This window comes from Dendronephthya gigantea, unplaced genomic scaffold, assembly GCF_004324835.1.
Source record: "Dendronephthya gigantea isolate DGI-Jeju-01 unplaced genomic scaffold, DenGig_1.0 000195F, whole genome shotgun sequence".
Lineage (NCBI taxonomy): Eukaryota > Metazoa > Cnidaria > Anthozoa > Malacalcyonacea > Nephtheidae > Dendronephthya > Dendronephthya gigantea.
In genome coordinates this window covers 252,501-272,769 of record NW_021163205.1, presented here as the reverse complement: position 1 = coordinate 272,769, position 20,269 = coordinate 252,501, and the positions used below count along the sequence as shown (strand labels likewise).

At 40.0% G+C, this 20,269-nt stretch overlaps 3 protein-coding genes across 3 annotated transcripts; all 3 read left to right on the top strand.

Annotated features, from left to right (window-relative positions):
• Nucleotides 1-9,136: 9,136 nt before the first annotated feature.
• Nucleotides 9,137-11,500, top strand: LOC114539027. The gene has a single exon (XM_028559863.1). It carries the CDS (start codon nt 9,137-9,139, stop codon nt 11,498-11,500), a length of 2,364 nt encoding a protein of 787 aa, XP_028415664.1.
• Nucleotides 11,501-11,773: 273 nt separating this feature from the next.
• On the top strand, nt 11,774-13,075 carry LOC114539026. The gene has a single exon (XM_028559862.1). It carries the CDS (start codon nt 11,774-11,776, stop codon nt 13,073-13,075), a length of 1,302 nt encoding a protein of 433 aa, XP_028415663.1.
• A 130-nt stretch (nt 13,076-13,205) lies between these two features.
• LOC114539025 lies at nt 13,206-14,277 on the top strand. The gene is made up of 2 exons (XM_028559861.1): nt 13,206-13,811; nt 13,915-14,277. Exons 1-2 carry the CDS (start codon nt 13,206-13,208, stop codon nt 14,275-14,277), a joined length of 969 nt encoding a protein of 322 aa, XP_028415662.1.
• Nucleotides 14,278-20,269: the final 5,992 nt, after the last annotated feature.

Sequence of the window (20,269 nt, the reverse complement as noted above, 5' to 3'; positions counted from 1 at the left end):
GATCATGATCATAATTAGCATACTATTAATAAATGATGGTTACCATTGCAACCATGATGATCAATATGATGATCATGATCATAATTAGCATACTATTAATAAATGATGGTTTCCAGAGAAACCATGATGATCATGATGATGATCATGATCAAAATTAGCATATTAATCATAATAAATGATGGTTACTATGGCAACCGTGATGATCATTATGATGATCATAATCATAATTAGCATAATAATCATAATAAATGATAGTTGCTATGGCAACTATGATGATGATTATGATGATCTTGATCAAAATTAGCATATTAATCATAATAATTGATTATTACCATGGCAACCAAGATGATCATTATGATGACCATGAACGTAATTAAAATATTAAAAATAGATGAGGGTTGCGATTGCAACCATGATGATCATTATGATGATCTTGATTATAATTAGTATATTAATCATCATAAATTATGGTTACCATGGCAACCATGATGATCATTATGATGATCATGATCATATATATAATATTATTAAAAAATGATGATTGCGATAGCAACCATAATGATCACTATGATGATTTTGATCATAATTAGCATATTGATCATAATAAATGATGGTTACAATTGCAACCATCATGATCATTATAATGATCATGATCATAATTAGCATATTATTAACAAATGATGGTTGCCATTGCAACCATGATGATCATGATGATGATCTTGATCATAATTAGCGTTTAATTCATAATAAATGATGGTTACCATGGCAACTATGATGATCATTATGATGACCATGAACATAATTATCATATTAAAAATAAATGCGGGTTGCGATGGCAACCATGATGATCATTATGATGATCTTGATCATAATTAGCATATTTATCATAATAAATTATGGTTATTATGGCAACCATGATGATCAATATGATGATCATGAATATAATTAGCATATTATTCATAATAAATTATGGTTGCTATGGCAACCATAATGATCATGATGATGATCTTGATCATAATTAGCATATTTATCATAATAAATTATAGTTACCATTGCAACCATGATGATCATTATGATGAACATGATCATAATTAGCATAATGTTGATAAATGATGGTTACCATGGCAATAATGATGTTCATTATGATGATCTTGATCAGAATTAGTATATTAATCATAATATATTATGGTTACCATAGCATCTATGATGATCATTGTGATGATCTTATTCATAATTAGCATATCAATCATAATAAATGATGGTTACCATGGCAACAATGCTGATCATTATGATGATCATGATCATAATTAGCATATTATCAATAAATGATGGTTGCCATTGAACCCATGATTATGAATATGATGATCTTGGTCATAATTAGCATATCAATCATAATAAATTATGGTTACCATAGCAACCAGGATGATCATTATAATGATTATGATCATATTTAGCATATTATTAATAAATTACGGTTTTTATGGCAACCATGATGATCATTGTTATGATCTTATTCATAATTAACATGTTAATCATAATCATGTTAATCTTAATCATTAGCATATTATTAATAAATGATGGTTGCCATAGCAACTATGATGATGATTAAGATGATCATGATGATAATTAAAATATTAAAAATAAATGAGGGTTGCAATGGCAACCATGATGATCATTATGATGATCTTGATCATAATTGGCATATTAATCATAATAAATTATGGTTACTATGGCAACCATGATGATCACTGCATGAAAAACGCCGTATTCTAAGGTATTCACATGTGAATACTGGTTGGAATAAAACACATATTGCAAGCGTATTCCGATGTGGAATATTAGTGTGAATATGGCACCGTATTCTTTAGTATTCTAAGTGTGAATTTGCTGTGAATATGCGCGTATTCCGACCAATATTAACACTTGGAATATCTTACTTCTCGCTTAATCCGTGTTTCCACAAGATAATTTCCGAAGCTGACATTTTTTAAACTTTATTTTGAATGCTGAAAAATAGAAGTTGAGTTTTATAAATAATTTGGCGCAAAAAGCGCGGTTTCAAGTTAATAAACATTGATCGAGGATCGCGCATTCGTAATTGTAAAAAAGCTTTTTAGCGAAAAATAAATATGGGTCAGTCAAGAAGAGAATCAAGAACGCCAAGGGTTAGTAAAGTCTGCAAACTCTGGTCGCAGTTAAAAAGAGCATGCCAGCGAGTATTTGTATGCTACGATTCCCATTTTCCACGAAGAAAATGCGCAATTAAACAGAAATGAGATTGCATGGCGAGATGCACACGGTACATTATGTTACTTGTTCACCAGTTTAAAGTGATAACGAATAATAACCATATTACAAGGATTCATTTTTTATTGTCTGAATTTTGATCCCAACAAGCAAATACCGTTTGTACGTATAAAGGGACCTCTTCGGTGAGTGACTGAATATTGTGTAGTTGAGTGCAATAGCCGGCCTATAGACTCTACCCTATGGCCTAAGGCCCATGTGGTGAGTTCTCAACATTTCTTTCAGGAATTACCTTATAAAGCATATGATAAAAAGTTATTGGGTTATGCGTTGACAGTCTGTGTAAATGTTTAAGCATTCATTGTCCTTCAAGCTTATTTATAAACAAAAATATCAATATGAACAAACATGATCTTTAGGTTGATATATTAATTTGCATAACATATGCCATGATATGATTATTTCAGATTTTGTACAGTTCTTAACAGATCATGTACATGTGATGTTTTACAACATTTATACATCTATTATTTCTGTAATTCAATAATTGCAAATTATCTAAATCATCAAAAATTGGTTGGATACAGTCTGCCATTAACTTCTAAGCTGTTATGATTTTCAATTGTTGGGCAACTGGTTGGGATAGATACACCGTGGTATACACTTATTATTATCACAGCAATGCTGTTGTAGTATATATGAAACATAATTGCTCCTGGAGTATGTCAGGTAAAATAAGGATTGCTTTGTTGAATATATATGTAATTATTTTTATGTACTTACAGTCTGGCTTGGAGTTCTAAGCTGTTAAGATTTTTAATCTTTTTAATAATTCTTAAATCTTTTTAAGATTTTTAATAGCAATGTTGTAGTATATATGAAACATCATTGCTCTTGGAGTATGTCAAGCAAAATGAAGAGTGAATTGTGGAATATATACGTAATTATTTTTATTTACTTAAAAAACACTGTCTGGCTTGGACTTCTAAGCTGTTAAGATTTTTAATCTTTGGGCAGCTGGTTGTTAAGACTTCAGTCTTTTGGCAATCAGTTCATAGCTACACTGTGGTAAACACTTAACTTCCTAAATTATAGCAATGTTGTAGTATATATGAAACATCATTGCTCCTGGAGTATGTCAGACAAAATAAAGGAATTATTGGCATACCAATAAAGAATTTATTGCTTCCTGCACTTGAGACTTTATAATAAAGTAGATTAAATACTTTAGTTTGACGCGCAGGTAATTTCCCTGGAATTCTGATGACATATAGGTAACGTGTGGGAAAGCGGAGATGAGGGTCAGTATAGATAAAGAGCAGAATGTGCTGCCAATTCATTCTGCTCCTCGCTTCGACAAGGTCATTACAGATCAAATTTGAATTTTTTGACACTTCTTTGAACAGGTAACTATCTCTATATTTATTCTTATTAGAAGTAAATTAGAATGTCTTTTGGCTTCCCCAATATTCTAATATTGGGTCATTCTTTTGTCCGTCGCTTACGGGATGATTTAAAGGCTAATTTCGATTCCCGCGCATCCCAAAATTTCCATATTCCCGAATCGGGTTATGTCACTATGCTGGGTACAGGTGGCCGGACAGTTGAAAAAGTGATTCAATTCGATCTTTCTTCTGTCCGATCTGCCAAACCTGACATTATAATTCTCGAGTTGGGCACAAATGATCTGACTACACATGCCCCTGAGGTTGTAGGATCGAGGCTTGAAGAGCTCGCTCGCCAACTTCCTGATGAATTTCACGTTCGCGTAATTGGGGTGTGCCAGGTGATTGACCGCAACATCGCCAAAACGCGGGAATCTGATAGTGTTTTTAACACCAAGGCCGCTATTTTGCGCCAGTATTTGTCCGTGGTTTTTGTAGAGGAGCAGGGTATTTTTCTATGGGAGCATCGGGAATTTTTCAATCCCGCCCGTGTTCTGTTATCCACGGACGGCGTTCATTGTAACACACAAGGGCAATATTGTTTGTATAGGAGCTATCGCGGGGCTATTTTGAAAGCTCTGGCACTGTTGTAGTTCATTTATCGTGTGTATATTATGCATATATTATATTATATATGTGTGTATATGTTTTTCTGTATATCTCTTACTACGCATACTCCTCATTTTTTATTTGTCGTTTATCATACGTTTGACTTACCCAATATGGGCTAGAGCGACATGACTGTTTACAGATGCCCACGTTGAGATTTCAACATTGGGTTTTTTGCTGCGCAGGACGAGTTCATGATTTTACTTGTTATATATGCGTTTGTGGTTTGTGATGTTTGTCGTGCTGATGTAGTTTTATGCATATATCGCTCGTTCGTTCTGTGTAGGAAAAAATGCACGTCTAAGTGGGTAGGGCGTTTTACGTTTCCGGATGCCCACAGTTGAAGTCAATATATTGTGGGATGGTGCGGCATGTTGTTTTCAGATTGCCCGATAATTTTCAGTATTTGCAGCATCACGGGATAATCAAATGCGGCTACCCTCGTTGTATGCCATGATTATTTCGCCGCCTTTTCCATTCTTCCTGTCCTTTTTAATCTTTGTCAATTGTATTGTGCGTGGCGTGTCTCTGGTATATAGTATTTTACGCATCACCACAGACATTCGTTTCGCTCTTGCTCCGCTCTTTGTTTATTCCTTAGTTCTTGCTATACGGAATTATGCCTGCTTCCACTACCATGCAGAGCGAGTAAACGAGTGCAGAGGCGAACGCAACCAACCCGACCCGGCCAACCGCGACGATCGTCCCGCTCCGGTCCACTCACGGCTCCCAGTACATCGGCGAATACCTTGCCGCAGCCATTGTCCGCGCCAACTACTGCACCAGCAGACAACACCACTGTGGGGTCTACCAACCACTTTACCCTCTCAGAAGCTACTCTAGCCCGAATAATTTCGGAAACAACGCAGGCGGTCATGGCCAACCTCCAGTCACACACCATCCCATCTACACCGCCCGAGTTGTCGACGGAGACGCGTGAATTGCCAGTGGTTGCTTCGGGTGTGTTAGGTACGGCAGACGCCACGATGCAGGGGCCGGTGGCGTCTGCCTTACTCAATATATCAGGTGAGCCTAATTTAGTGCCAGTATCGCGGTCCTCAACGCCAAGCTCCAAATTTAATTCGATCAGTTTGCCTATTGGAGCAAACGTTAGTGCCAAATTGAAGTCGAAAATTTGGGCCAATGAATTTTTAGATTTCAGCCTATTGCTTGGTTCTGGGGCTTGTGATACGCGTTATCAGCTATCGGTGGGGCCTCAAGAAGGCTCCAATGTTCCGCTTTTATCTTTGGAACCAACACACAAAGTGAAGTCCATCCCTAATATCGAGGCATGGACTTCAGCGTTTCAAATTTTTGTCGGGGTGTACACAACTAAATTCCCCATGGAGGCCCCCGCTTTGATGAAATACGGCGAAATTGTTCGCGATTTGGCTGCTCGCGGGGGTGACTGGCGTTTTTACGACGCTCAATTTCGTCTTTTGCGTCAAACTAACCCAGCCAATGCACTGTGGAGCGACACTCACTAGGAACTGTGGATAAGGGCGCAAAATTTCAATCATTCACGCTTCACTAAAACACAGACACCTACACGTAATCATGGGTCTAATTCGCCAGCGTCAGTTCCTGCCCTCTTTGTTCCCAGGGGATTTTGTCGCAAGTTCCATCGGGGTGGCGATTGTCCGGGATGTAATTTTAAACATCAATGCTTTAAATGTGGTGTAGTCCACTCCGCCCTCCGATGTAATTTTCGTCCCTCACGCTCAAATTCGCAGTCAACCCCTGCAGCATCCAAGTCCCGTCCTGCTAACACCAGTACAAATTAATAAACTCTTCCCTCTACTATGTGGATATGATGTGCGATTGACATTTATGTTATATAATGGTTTTCAATTTGGTTTTCCCCTTCATTTTGAAGGCATTCGTATATCGTTTTTTGCAACAAATCTCGTTTCGGCCCTGCAGAACCCGGAAATCGTTAGTGCTAAACTTTCGAAAGAATTAGCGGCGAATCGCATTGCTGGGCCCTTTGAAAATCCCCCTTTTCCCAATTTTCGAGTCTCTCCGTTAGGCGTTGTTCCTAAGAAAACTCCAGGGGAGTACCGTTTGATTCACCATTTGTCATTTCCGAACGGTGCATACCTCTGTGAACTATGCTCGTGTGGATGATGCAGTTTCTATGATCAAGCAGATTGGGCGCGGTTGTTTTCTTGCGAAGACAGATATCAAAAGCGCATTTCGTATTATTCCCATACGCCCTGCCGATTACGATCTCTTGGGTATTTTTTGGCAAGGCAAATATTATTATGATCGAGTTATGCCTATGGGGTGTGCGTCGTCATGTCGCACTTTCGAGATGTTTAGCACTGCTATCGAATGGGTTGCTAAGACACACTTGTCAATCGCACATCTAATCCACATTCTCGATGATTATCTAATAGCCGCACCTACTTATCACCAATGTCGCATTGACCTTGTTCGCTTTTTGTCCCTCTGTGAACACGTAGGCGTGCCAATCGCTCCAGAAAAAACAATCGGCCCACACAACGTTCTTTCCTTTGCCGGCATTAAATTAGATACTTTGCGCATGGAAGCCCGCTTACCTTTGGATAAAACTGACAAATGCAAGCAATTGATATCGGCTTTTCTTTGTCGCAAAAAGGTCACATTACGCGAGATACAATCTTTAACCGGTTTGCTCAATTTTGCTTGTTCAGTCGTTGTCTTTGGGAGGGCCTTTCCCCGACGTCTTATTGATTTAACTAAGGGCGTACAGTGTGCTCATCATTTCATTCGCCTAACTAAATCGGTAAAGGCTGATCTCGAAATTTGGCAGTCGTTTTTAGCCAATTTTAATGGCCGATCGTTTTTTCTCAATGACATGTGGCATGACTCTGCTAGCCTTAACCTGTACACCGATTCTGCGGCTAGCCTCGGCTACGGCGCGCTTTTAGGTTTTGAGTGGTGTTACGGTGCCTGGCCCGAAAATTGGAAAACTTTTAACATAACGATTTTGGAATCCTACCCAATCGTATTAAGCGTTCTTCTATGGGGAGACCAGATGCGTAACCAGCGTATCACTTTTTTCACCGATAATGCGGCATTGGTTGATATTATAAATAAGGCTACTTCTCGTGATGTGACTGTTATGGCGTTTGTTCGACGCCTGGTGCTGGCTTGTTTGCAATTTAATATTCTCTTTCGCGCTCGCCATGTAGCGGGGGTTACAAATGTTTTGGATGACTCCTTATCTCGCTTGCAGGTTTCGAAGTTCAAACGGCTAGCTCCGGTGGGCGTTCGGCATTGGCCGCTATTACCTCGCGGTTAATTCAATCTAGTTTGCAGCCATCGTCAATCCCTACCTATCGCAGGGCATGGAAACTCTACAATCAGTTTGCTTCTGCAGTTTTTCAATCTGCTTCAGTCAAACTGCCCATATCGCCTTCAGACTTGGGTTTATTTATCGCATTTATGTTTCAGCGCCATTATGCAGCCTCGACCGCGAATACATATGTTTCTGCATTAGGTTACTGTCACCGTTTGACGGGCGTGCATGACCCTACAAAGGTATTTTGGGTTCTCGAAATGTTGAAAGGATATGGTAAGCTTGGCTCCGGTGTTGATGCACGCCTTCCAATCACTATTTCTATCCTCCGCACAATTTTGCAACAGACTTCTCTCGTTGCCTCTAGTGAATATCGCGCACTCTTATTTAGGGCAGTGTGTACGACAGCCTTTTTTGCCTTTTTGCGGGTTGGCGAAATAACGACTTGCCCACGGTCTCCATGCGTGCTTTAATTATCTCAAGTGGTTCAGCTTGTTGATAATTTGGGCAATATTTCCGGTTTGAAAATCAATTTTGCGAACTTTAAACATTCCTACAATCAACCTCGTGTTTCTCTTACACTTCAACGCCGTTCCGATATTTGCCCTGTGCAGACATTACTCGACTATTTTGCGCGTCGCGGTTTATCCGATGGCCCACTTTTTCGCACTCTCGATGGGCGCGCAGTAACTCGCAGACTATTTACTGAGCATTTGGCTTTGATTTTTCGTGCATGTGGTCTTGACCCTACTAAGTATAAGGGGCACAGTTTTCGAATTGGTGCAGCTACTTTCGCTGCGGAATGCGGTTTTTCTGACGCTCAAATCAGAGTAATGGGTAGGTGGAAATCCGACGCATTCCGCAAGTACATTCGTAGTCAAAACTTATCTTCGCGACCTATGTCGCATCATATGTCGACATGAGTCATTTATTGCCATGCCTGGAGGGGGTTGACCTTGGCTGCACACTTCTTAGTTCGTACTTATTTCGTTATATCCCATATTAGTTGCAACTACGATAACTACGATGAGACTCATTGGTAATCGGGCGCAATGCTGATACAGGGGTAAAGCTAGCGCTCCTCTACCTCATATCACTATTTTCATATTGGCGACTCCGGTTGCAGATACTCGGCCGGTCAATGCAGGGGCACGACTGGTTGGAGATCTGTACCTTTTCCTTGCTGCGATTCTTATATGTGGGTTTCTTATATGAATGTTTTATATATCATTTGTTTTGCTGATTTTACAAGTCTGTCTGTGGATACCTTGTCATGACGGGGTGGGGTTTGTTGAGAATGGAGTAAATTCTTTACATAATTTTATAATTAGTAATTAGGAACAATCAATCATTTAAACGTCATAGGTTAGGAATGCAGATATAATATGGGTGAATCAAGGGTTTTAGTGTGAGTGAGACGTGAGTGATCGGGAAGATAACTTAGGAAATAAAAGAAGAAAAAACCAAAACTTTGTGAGTGTGTTGGCCTAACCTTACGCCTCAAACGGCGTTCCCAATACAAGTGGCACCTCCGACGGGATCTGTGAGAGAAATGGAAGAAGCAATAAAACAAATCGAGATAAAACAGAAGTTAGCTCAAGGCACATGTGAAACCTTAGAACGAGCGATCGAAAGGCGAAATATAACGAGCATCGAGCGTCATAAAAACACCATACGGAAAACGGCAGACGAGATTTACGAATTAAAGGTAAAAGTACAAGAGATACGGATAGGAAACGGAGACGAGGCGAGCGAGATTAAAACATGGACGGACAGCATAGAACTAGAACTCGAGAGATGGGATAGTGAGATAGCGAAAACATTAAAAATAACGAATAAATGGAAACAAGAAGAGGAAGAGGAAGCAAAACTGCACAAGCAAGAAATCGAAGCGAAAGCGCGCCATGAGCAGTTCGAACAGCAACTGGAATTCGATAGGACTCAAATGGATCTAAAGCTCCAACATGAAATTAAGTTGGATAAAACGCGTAAAGAGTATGAGAAGGCACGAAGTACGAGCGCAAAACTACCTAAGCTTGTAATCACACCATTTCACGGGACACATTTGGACTGGCTACGCTTTTGGAACCAATTTGAATGCGAGATCGACAAGGCGGACGTTGCAGCGGTGACGAAGTTCTCCTACCTTAAAGAATTGGTCGGCCCAAAAGTGAAGTCATCCTTAGACGGTCTGCCATTCTCTACGGAAGGTTACGAGCGGGCAAAGAATATCCTAAAGACGAAATACGGGGACGACAGCGAGATCGTGAATGCGTATGTACAGAACCTGATGAATCTACCGACCATACAGGGAACGAATCCTGGTAAGATACACACATTCTATGATAAGTTAGTGTTTAACGTGCAGTCTCTAGAGACATTGGGGAAGCTGAAAGAAGTAAATGGGTACGTTCGCATGACCTTAGATAAACTAGAGGGGATACGGGGAGATTTAGTTCGAACAGATGATGGCTGGCGGCAGTGGGATTTTGTCAAACTAGTAGATGCCCTTAGGAAATGGACGGAGAGAAACCCCACGAGAGTCGATGACAGGTCCCTTGATAAAAATAGTAATAAGTTCTCGAATGTTCTTCGAACGAAAACATTCCAAACGCGCCAACACGAAACAAAACAGAGACGGTGTGTTTATTGTAACGAGATTGACCATATGTCAATCAACTGTCCAAAATTAGTTACGTCTGCCGAGCGAAAGAAGTATCTAAGCGATAAGCGTTTGTGTTTCAACTGTACTGGGGCCGATCATCGTGCCTCCGATTGCCGAAGCCGATTTGCTTGTACCAAATGTAAGCGTAGACATCATACCTCGATTTGTGACGCCCCGGGTGATACGAAGCCTCCTGCTGCGCCCTCTAATGACACGCTACTTAACACCGCAACTTGTGCGTCCAATAGATCTGTCGTCTATCCTGTCGTAGTTGTTAATATAAATGGTGTTAAATGTCGCGCCTTAATCGACACGGGGGCGGGAAGTTCCTACGCCTCGTCGGCATTGCTCGACAAAATAAAAGCTAAACCCCAAAAACGAGAAATGCGACGTATAGAAATGATGTTTGGGACTTCAACCAATTTGGTTGGAATTTATGCTCTGAAAATAAGCGATGCAGAGGAGAAGTTTTATATCGAGACCGAAGTAACGCGAGTTGAGAGAAGCGACCTCTTGACCTTAGACAATCCAAAATACCAACAACTTATTTCAAACTACAACCACCTCCAAGGCGTAACAATGCAAGATCGGGACACAAAGGACCGCCTACCCGTGCATGTAATTCTAGGGACTGGGGACTACGCCAAGATTAAAACGTCGACGAAACCGAGATTGGGGTCACCCGGAGAGCCAATCGCTGAGTTGACTAAGTTTGGGTGGACCATTATGTCTCCGGGCGGTGAGAAGGTCGACTTGAACAACATGTTACTGACACAAGTGCACCGGGAAGATTACGAACAGTTATGTAGGTTAGACGTTTTGGGCCTACAAGATACTCCAACTGGTGATCAAGAGAACGTATACAGCGAGTTCAAAGAGCAGCTATCGAGAAGCGAGCATGGCTGGTACGAGACCAATCTCCCGTGGAAAGGCAACCACCCTCCGCTACCTAGCAACGAAAGCGGAAGTTTGAAACGCCTAAACAACCTCGTCAAAAGGCTGCAGAAGCAAGGCATTCTAGAGCGGTACGATGGGGTAATTCAAGAGCAGATAAATCAAGGGATCGTGGAAAAGGTCGAAGCAGAACCACAAGGACGGGAAATTTACATACCACACAAAGAAGTGATTAAAGAAACCTCAGAAACAACGAAGTTACGCATTGTGTACGACGCGTCAGCGCGAGAGCACGAGAATTCACCATCCTTGAACGAGTGTTTAGAGACTGGCCCACCGTTGCAGAACCATTTATGAAAAGTGCTCGTCCGAGGACGTTTCCACCCCGTTGCGTTGACTGGTGACTTGAAACAAGCCTTCCTTCAGGTTCGTATTCGCGAAGGGGACCGAGATGCCATGCGCTTCCATTAGCTCAAAGATCTGACGACAAAAGAGGTCGTGACGTTGCGCTTTACGAGAGCCCTGTTTGGTTTGTCCCCGTCCCCATTCCTGCTCGGGGGAGTGATCCAACAACACCTACAAAAACACGAAGAAGAGCACCCAGAGATCGTGAAAGAAATTAGTAAGAGCATGTATGTCGACGACTTGGTCAGCGGAGGAGAAACAGTCGCGAAGGCGAAACAACTGAAAGAAATCAGTACTGAGATCTTTGAAGATGGGACATTCCAGCTGCACAAGTGGCACTCGAATGTTCCTGAACTCGAGCAAACTCCCACAACCTCCTCTGTAGAAGATACGTTCGCCAAGCAACAACTGGGGGCGACGTCATCCCCATCGACAATACTCGGCCTTTCATGGGACAAAGATCAAGACGTCATACAAGTAGAGATACCTGCTGAGAAAGCTCAGCCAACCAAGAGAGGAATCCTCGGAAAGATCGCCAAGATTTACGACCCCCTCAGAATAATCGCACCGGTTACACTGCAAGGAAAGCTATTGTATCGGGATTGTTGTGATCGTAAAGTGGCCTGGGACGCGAGATTGCCAAGTGATCTGGAAGGGAGATGGTTGAAATGGGAGACGAGTCTTCCAAACCACGTGAACGCCCCAAGGAGCTTAGCTCAGTTTCAAGAAAAGATCGAAGATGTCAAGCTCCACGCGTTCGGGGATGCGAGTGGATACGGAGTCGCGGCGTCGGTATTCGCGGTGGTTAAACAACAGAGTGGGATCTCCCAAGGTCTCGTGGCCGCCAAGTCGCGTTTGGCGAAGAAGAACCTGACAATCCCTCGTTTAGAGTTGGTATCAGCTCACATGGCCACTAACTTGGTCCACAACATTCGAGAAGCGTTGGACGGGTTTCCAGTAAGCCAGGTCTTTGGTTGGTTGGACAGTACAGTGGCCCTGCACTGGATACGTGGAGGAGGAGAGTTCAAGCAGTTTGTTGGTAATAGAGTGCGAAAGATCCAGGAGAAATCATACATTCAGTGGCGACACGTATCTAGCGAAGAGAATCCTGCTGACCTGGGTAGCCGAGGAGGGAAAGTCAGCGAGAAAGAGCACCTCTGGTGGAAAGGGCCAAAGTGGCTACCTATCCAAGATACCTGGCCAAGCGATATCGTGACCAACCCAAACCCCGAAACGATAGCAGAAATAAAACCATTGAAGAGTTTGTTCAAGATCGCAGTCCAAGAACCAGACGAGTTTGATCAGTTGTTGAAAAAGTGGAATTTGTGGAGGACCCTGAGAATCTGTTCATGGATTTCGCGCTTCATTTGTAATATCGGCAGAGACAAAGAATCAGTAAGCGGTCCACTGTCCACCGAGGAAATCGAGGCGCGGAAGTTGTGGTGGATCGCGAGAGGGCAAGAAAGGAATAAGAATACGGCGGAATTTGTAAAAGATCGGGCAACTAAACCTCCAACCATGCAGTAATGGTATCCTTGTCTGTCATGGTCGTATCCAAGGCGATCACCCAATCTATCTCCCAGACAAAGACCACTTCACCGAGAAGTTAGTGGAGCATTCCCATAAAGTGACCCTCCACGGGGGAGTGGGATTGACTATGGCCAAGGTTCGAGACGAGTACTGGATCCCACGACTACGAAGAATGGCTAGACGAGTGAGAAAGAACTGCTTTGGATGCAAACGGTTCCACGCAACACGACTACCAAACCCCCAACCGGGAAAGTTACCCAAAGACCGATCGTCAGGCGAGTTACCATTCCAAGTCGTAGGAGTCGATTACGCGGGCCCGATCAGATATCGTGCAGGAAACAAGCAAGAACGTAAAGCCTACATCCTAGTCTACGCCTGCTCTTTGACACGCGCGCTATACCTCGAGGTGACGAAAACTCTGAGCACGGAAGAATTCCTTAATACCTTAAAAAGATTTATAGCGAGAAAGGGACGGCCCGAGAAAATATATTCAGACAATGCGAAGACGTTTGTTGCTGGAGCGAAGTGGCTAAAACGAATTATGCAGGACGAGAGATTCAACGATGAGTTGGCGAAGATGGCAATCAAGTGGCAGTTCAACCTAAGTCGAGCACCTTGGTGGGGTGGGCAGTATGAAAGATTGATAGGTCTTATCAAACAAGCGCTGTACAAATCTATCGGTAACGGTCATCTCACTGGTACAGAGTTGGAAGAAGTGATATTGGACATTGAGGTGGCTCTGAACAACCGTCCCCTCAGTTATGTTGAAGATGATGCACAACTACCACTGCTGACACCTAACATCTTACAGTTTGGACGCCCGAACATCCTTCCAGAGCAAAGAAATCAACACATCGAAGATGACGATCTGCGGAAACGAGCAAGGTACATCAAACGGTGCAAAGACGTCCTGTGGAAGAGATGGTGAAGAAAATAGAGGGAAATGGAGATTGGGTATCGTGCAAAGCCTCATCACGGGTAAGGATGGAATCGTGCAAGGAGCGAGACTGCAAGTTGGACAAAGCAACATTGAACGAGCAGTTCAACACTTGTACCCGATGGAGCTTTCGTGTGACGCAGAACTAAAACCGGCAACTTCAAAACTTAGAGCTGATGTTCCAGAGTTCCGACCAAAACGAAACGCTGCAGCGATAGCAGAGTGTCGCATCAAGGACATTGGCGAAAACGAAGATGATTAGGACATAAATTTAAACTTAAATCGTTACATAGGGGATAATATTGGAACTGATTAATTAAGTTAGTTATTTCACGAAAAGTTATGTTATATTCGTCGATACAGAATTACTGGGTGATCGAACGTTGATTTGAACTTTATTATATAGAATATCGAGAACATGATTCGTTATATTCGATTCCTTTGAATCGAATAGGGGGAGGGTGTTGAGAATGGAGTAAATTCTTTACATAATTTTATAATTAGTAATTAGGAACAATCAATCATTTAAACGTCATAGGTTAGGAATGCAGATATAATATGGGTGAATCAAGAGTTTTAGTGTGAGTGAGACGTGAGTGATCGGGAAGATAACTTAGGAAATAAAAGGAGAAAAAACCAAAACTTTGTGAGTGTGTTGGCCTAACCTTACGCCTCAAACGGCGTTCCCAATAGGGTTTGTCTCCTTTACCCAAGGAGCCTTGTGGCGTTTAAATTAGCCCCACCTTTTCTGTGCAAATTGTTTAGTAATTGAATTTATTGTTTGTTGATTAATAATTAATTTGTTGTTAAGTAAAAATTAATAAATCGGCATGTGCGTTAGACAATTACGCACATTGCCAAAATTATTCCAACTCTGTGTCCGAGTTGTTTTTGTACAAGATCTAGAACACAGAAAACAGAGCTCGTGATGACAAGGTATCTTTTAGATATGAAGGGAAGTGATAAAGGAATTATTGGCATACCAATAAAGAATTTATTGCTTCCTGCACTTGAGACTTTATAATAAAGTAGATTAAATACTTTAGTTTGACGCGCAGGCAATTTCCCTGGAATTCTGATGACATATAGGTAACGTGTGGGAAAGCGGAGATGAGGGTCAGTATAGATAAAGAGCAGAATGTGCTGCCAATTCATTCTGCTCCTCGCTTCGACAAGGTCATTACAGATCAAATTTGAACCCGCCCTCCTCCCCGTTTTCTCACCCGAGCTTAATGTAAAGGAATCTTAGTATATTCGGTAGGGCGTTTAAATTAGCCCCACCTTTTCTGTGCAAATTGTTTAGTAATTGAATTTATTGTTTGTTGATTAATAATTAATTTGTTGTTAAGTAAAAATTAATAAATCGGCATGTGCGTTAGACAATTACGCACATTGCCAAAATTATTCCAACTCTGTGTCCGAGTTGTTTTTGTACAAGATCTAGAACACAGAAAACAGAGCTCGTCATGACAAGGTATCTTTTAGATATGAAGGGAAGCGATAAAGAGTGATTTTATTATCATAATTTGGGCAGGTACTAACATTATAAGTGCCATATATGTATACAGAATGATAAAGTGTAATCAACTTAAAAGTAGAAGTTTAGGTGAAACATTGTTAAATATACATGTAATATAACTAAGAAACACAGGCGGGCTTGGATTTCTAAGCTATTAAGATCTTTGGGCTCAAGACTAGTTTCTTTCGGCAAGTCATTCTAAGTATTTCACTCTCTATTGATAGTATCAGTGTTGTTTTAGAAGACATGATCAACATGTGTTTTCTGCAATATCAGTTCATAGTTTCACTGTGGTAAGTGTTTAGTGTTCATAGTAGCACTAGGTACCAAAATTGAACAGCACACATGTATGCATTTTAATACACGTTGCAACAATCAATGGCAATACTCCTAATCTGCACAGACCACACTTGGCAGACTGATTTATTTCAGGCACTAATTGTCAACTAGGTTTTTTATAAAGACAAAATACAACGTATAGTAAATAGGATACAAGAAAATGATTTGTTCAACTCAATCAATCATATAATTCATTCCATGGCCATGTAATTATTTGGTAGTGATTTTATGAATTTTCCTATTTGCCTAATTAGGTAATTTTTACATAAATAAATTACAAAAAAGTTGTGCTGATGCCAACCATAAAAGCGTTGGTCTCTCACTCCTGTCAGTCTGTGTGTTTGTTCTGTGTGATTTTGATACCACATATTGAGCTCGTGGCATCCCAGGACGGCAGGACCTTTTAATAGCCAAAGATATGGACGAAAGCTGTTGTCAATGGTGGAATCGGACTTGTGGCATGGCTGTTGTATAAACATTTAGAACAAATCATTCCATGGTTGCGAACCTCGGTATAGTTTCACTACATATGTACGCCGATATATTTCTTTCTGTCTGCATCTTATTTTGTGCAACAAACTGAACATAGTTTTAAAAAACATTTCCAACTGAAGTTTGTAGGTGAGTTACAGTAATACTTATTTTATTATTTATATCAGCATTTTCGCGCCGCTATTTCCTAGCGCCAAAAATGTCAACAAAATGACGGTAAGGAAATTTCAAAAAGAAATTTCCTTTGAAGCATAACTGTTCATGTTACATTGCTATCTTTAGAGAACCAAGAGAGATAAGCCACATAAAATTCACACTGGGCTTTATGCTGTATTTTTATACACATATGGGACTTGAATGTTAATCTTATAACATAGGAACGTACAGGAGTTAAAATTTATACATTCAGTACAATGGTATATTCGAGCGGATTAACAATGTATGGCAAGGTCAAGGCATTGCAAAGGAGGAAAAATCCGATCAAAATTTGCCATTGAAAATAAAAAAATATAGGTCTTGGTCATGTGTTTATAAGTTTATTGGCGATCAAAGACACTAAATAAAGTTTCGATTCTCGATAATGTAATCTATATCGTCAATAGCTGACACTAACAGGCGATTGCGGAATCACAACAAGGCTATATATGTATATTTGGCACTATAGACAAATTAGCGGCAAATTTTTACAGTGAATAATGTCTCGCTTATTCTATACTTATTCAACAACACTTATTAATATGACCAAGTGTGAATATCCTACCTCAAAAAATATTCACACAGTATTTGAACATATTCTAGGAGAGAATATGGGGTGTGTTTTATTCACAGGTATTCACGTCGGAATACCCCTAATATTCCGAGGATATTCACAGTGAATATGTGTGAATACGTGTGAATACTAACCAAATTCGAACTCATATTCACACGTATTCACCTGTGAATACTCGGCTTTTCATGCAGTGAGCGTATATCAGCAACTCGTAACAAATGGCAACTTTACGCAGAAGCGATAGATACTTGATGCATTATTTTTCCAATATTGCAATAAAAATGAATTTTAAAATAGTTATTGCCACAGAAATATAAAATTTTGTAAGTTGAAGCTTTACTGTTCTGATATGCTGACTACTTTAAATGTAGTCGGCTCAGTGTTAAGGCCATGTTACACATCACAATTTTTCTTGCAACTTGCAGTTTTATAGTTTTCGCTGTGTTCCCCTGCTTACGTCATAACTAATGAACTCATATACAGCGAACTCATATACATACTCATATACAATGTATCCACCCAGCGTCATAATTAATCACGGATCTCACGATACACTGGATATTGTCAAAGCCGAGCTAGAAAACAGGAATCCCAATAAATGGTATTTGAAATAGTAAAACTTAGTCCAGCTGCGTTTGTGAGTTCAGTGACGTCAGTGATCGTGAAACATAAGCCATAGTTATTGAGAACATGGAAACTGTTGTAATAATATACACTGAACAGCGAGAATCCCTAAGAAAAATTATCACAATTAACAAATATATTTCAGATACTCGAACAATATTAGTCCATAAAAAAATTTTAAAAAGCGAATGAAAATGTACAAAAAAATGTTTACAAACGTTTGCTTATTTGCCAAAAAATATCGCGGGACGATGAAGTAATCGGGTGAATTTGTGACGTTTTGGTGACGTCATCTCCTGAGAAATCGTATGATTTCAAGATTGCTTCCTCCTGTGGTCAAATTTCAACATAATATATTCAATACCAATGATGCCGCTAAAACTAGATTATACAGCATACCAATATCACAGCATTCTCGGTTAGTTTAATTATGTTTCAAAGACAGAGAAACTGGTGCACCGAAGTTATTTGGAAGCAAAAAAAGCCCACATTTTGGAGCAATTGAGGTAAAGTGAATAATGCTTGTTGTGCATGTTGTAATATATTCGTGCGCTGTTGTCAATGGTCACAAGATTACGCTCTCATGACACGTTATGTTGTTTAAAAGTTTTACAATGAGTATAGTTGGCAGGTTAACTCATTACCTGGTCCTGGGACCAGATGTACGAAGACTGAATATATAGTAGAACTATCCAGTTGACAGTAATTTTTTTACTGTTGGCGTTGTAAAAATACTTGAAAAGCAATAAAATTACCGTTTTGGACCTAACAATTATTAAAGATAATCCGTTGAAGAATGTTAAAGTTTCAACAAAGTTACACCGAACAACGGACAGATAATTTTCAACTCGTAGGCGGCGTAACCATGAAAGCCTAACGATTTTGTCCCGCTATGTAAATTTCGAGTTATTATAATTATTCATGTCTTTGGAAATTTATTGTTTTTTTTCTCAGTCATTGAACACCAAAACATTAGCATAGCGGGAAAAAATGGCTACGCTACTGTTAATTTCAAAGCGATTGAAACAAATGGCACCTTTAATTAGAAGCGATACATTTTTACGATTTGGTGCAATAATTAACCACCATTGTAATAAAAATGAATTTATGAAAATAGCTATTGGCATGCATGCATAGAAATCTAAAACATTGTAAATTACAACTTTAGTGTCCCAACGCTGCAGCTTATTTAAAATCTAGGTGGCTTAGTTTAAACATTATGTTCTCCCATCCTCCCTGGGCCAAAGTTTAAGTGGCACCCTGTTATTTTTGAAAATATTTCGTGCGCTATCCAGACCTAACTTTCTACGCTAATATTATGAAATAACTCGTGCAATTTTTCGGAAACAAAGACAGTCGTAAAGGTGAACAGAAATCACCTGTTTGCCTGCTGCATTACGTTGCAGTTTAAGTCAGTGTTAAACTTTTCTATATATAGCTAAACCTTCAAAACATCAAAATAGCACAAATAATTATAATAACCATACAAGCACCAAACGTCGAATGTTGTTTTTCGATTATTCATTTTATTCAATGATTTTAGCGACTATATAAGCTACAAAGTAATATTTGTTTTATCAAAACTCTGAAGTACACTTTTGAGAACTCTTTTTATTGTTTAAGCGATGATGTAAAACCTTAAACGGTCGGTTAGCTCCTTGTAAACAGTGGCGTTGCCAGCAAGATAAGTGGTGGGGGGGGGACTTACTCATATATTCGTGTTTTACATTATTCATTTCTTTTCAAATTGATTGTTTTAAAGGTCTGTGAACATGAATATATGAATATGTCCACCCCACTTATCGATGCTGGCGACGCCACTGCTTGTAAAACGAAATACCAAGCTCGTACTGGTCAAAATAACAATGCGTTCTTAAAGCAAACACAATTAGCAAACACTGAATAAGCAAAATATAGGCACCTACCACTTCAAAGATAATAATTTGTAAACTACGAGTAGTTCCTATTTTACCAACTATTTTTGTGCTGTCATGATCTTTAAATCTTTTATTATTGTTTTAATATTTGACTCCATGATAATTCATTTCATATTTTAAAAAAATAGTTTGCAAAATGACGGTTAAAATGCTGACGCTCTCATGCATGCTCTCTTTTTGTCTGAGCCAATTAGCAAGTTGTAGACGACCGTTCTTTCTTCGTTTAAATTTCGCGCATGCGCACAACTACTATGACCATTGAACCTCTATGACATTTGGGCAACTTTGGATTCGTTAATGTTCTGTCAGAATACCCGGGTGTAATTCCTAATCTCCGGGCGGGATTAGTACACTCGCACGGCGCTTCGCGCCGGCTCGGGGAATAATGACTATTTTTTCAGATCAGACTTTGTATGGCTGCTGGACACTTTTTTAAAACTTTTTTCAAAAACGCATAAATACCGAATAAACACACCAAACTTTGCAATTCGAAGGTCCACACACACTGACTTAAACTGCATGCATTTAAGTATTTTAACAACAACAAAGGTATTTAACTTCTTAAAAATGGTCC

What these genes read in the sequence shown, in the direction of transcription:
- LOC114539027 (XM_028559863.1), top strand. Translation starts at nt 9,137, where the DNA reads ATGGAAGAAGCAATAAAACAAATCGAGATAAAACAGAAGTTAGCTCAA.
- LOC114539025 (XM_028559861.1), top strand. Translation starts at nt 13,206, where the DNA reads ATGGCCAAGGTTCGAGACGAGTACTGGATCCCACGACTACGAAGAATG. An exon ending in AAGTGATATTGGACATTGAG is followed by an intron (nt 13,812 to 13,914) that starts GTGGCTCTGAAC and finishes ACATCCTTCCAG; the next exon opens with AGCAAAGAAATCAACACATC.
- LOC114539026 (XM_028559862.1), top strand. Translation starts at nt 11,774, where the DNA reads ATGTATGTCGACGACTTGGTCAGCGGAGGAGAAACAGTCGCGAAGGCG.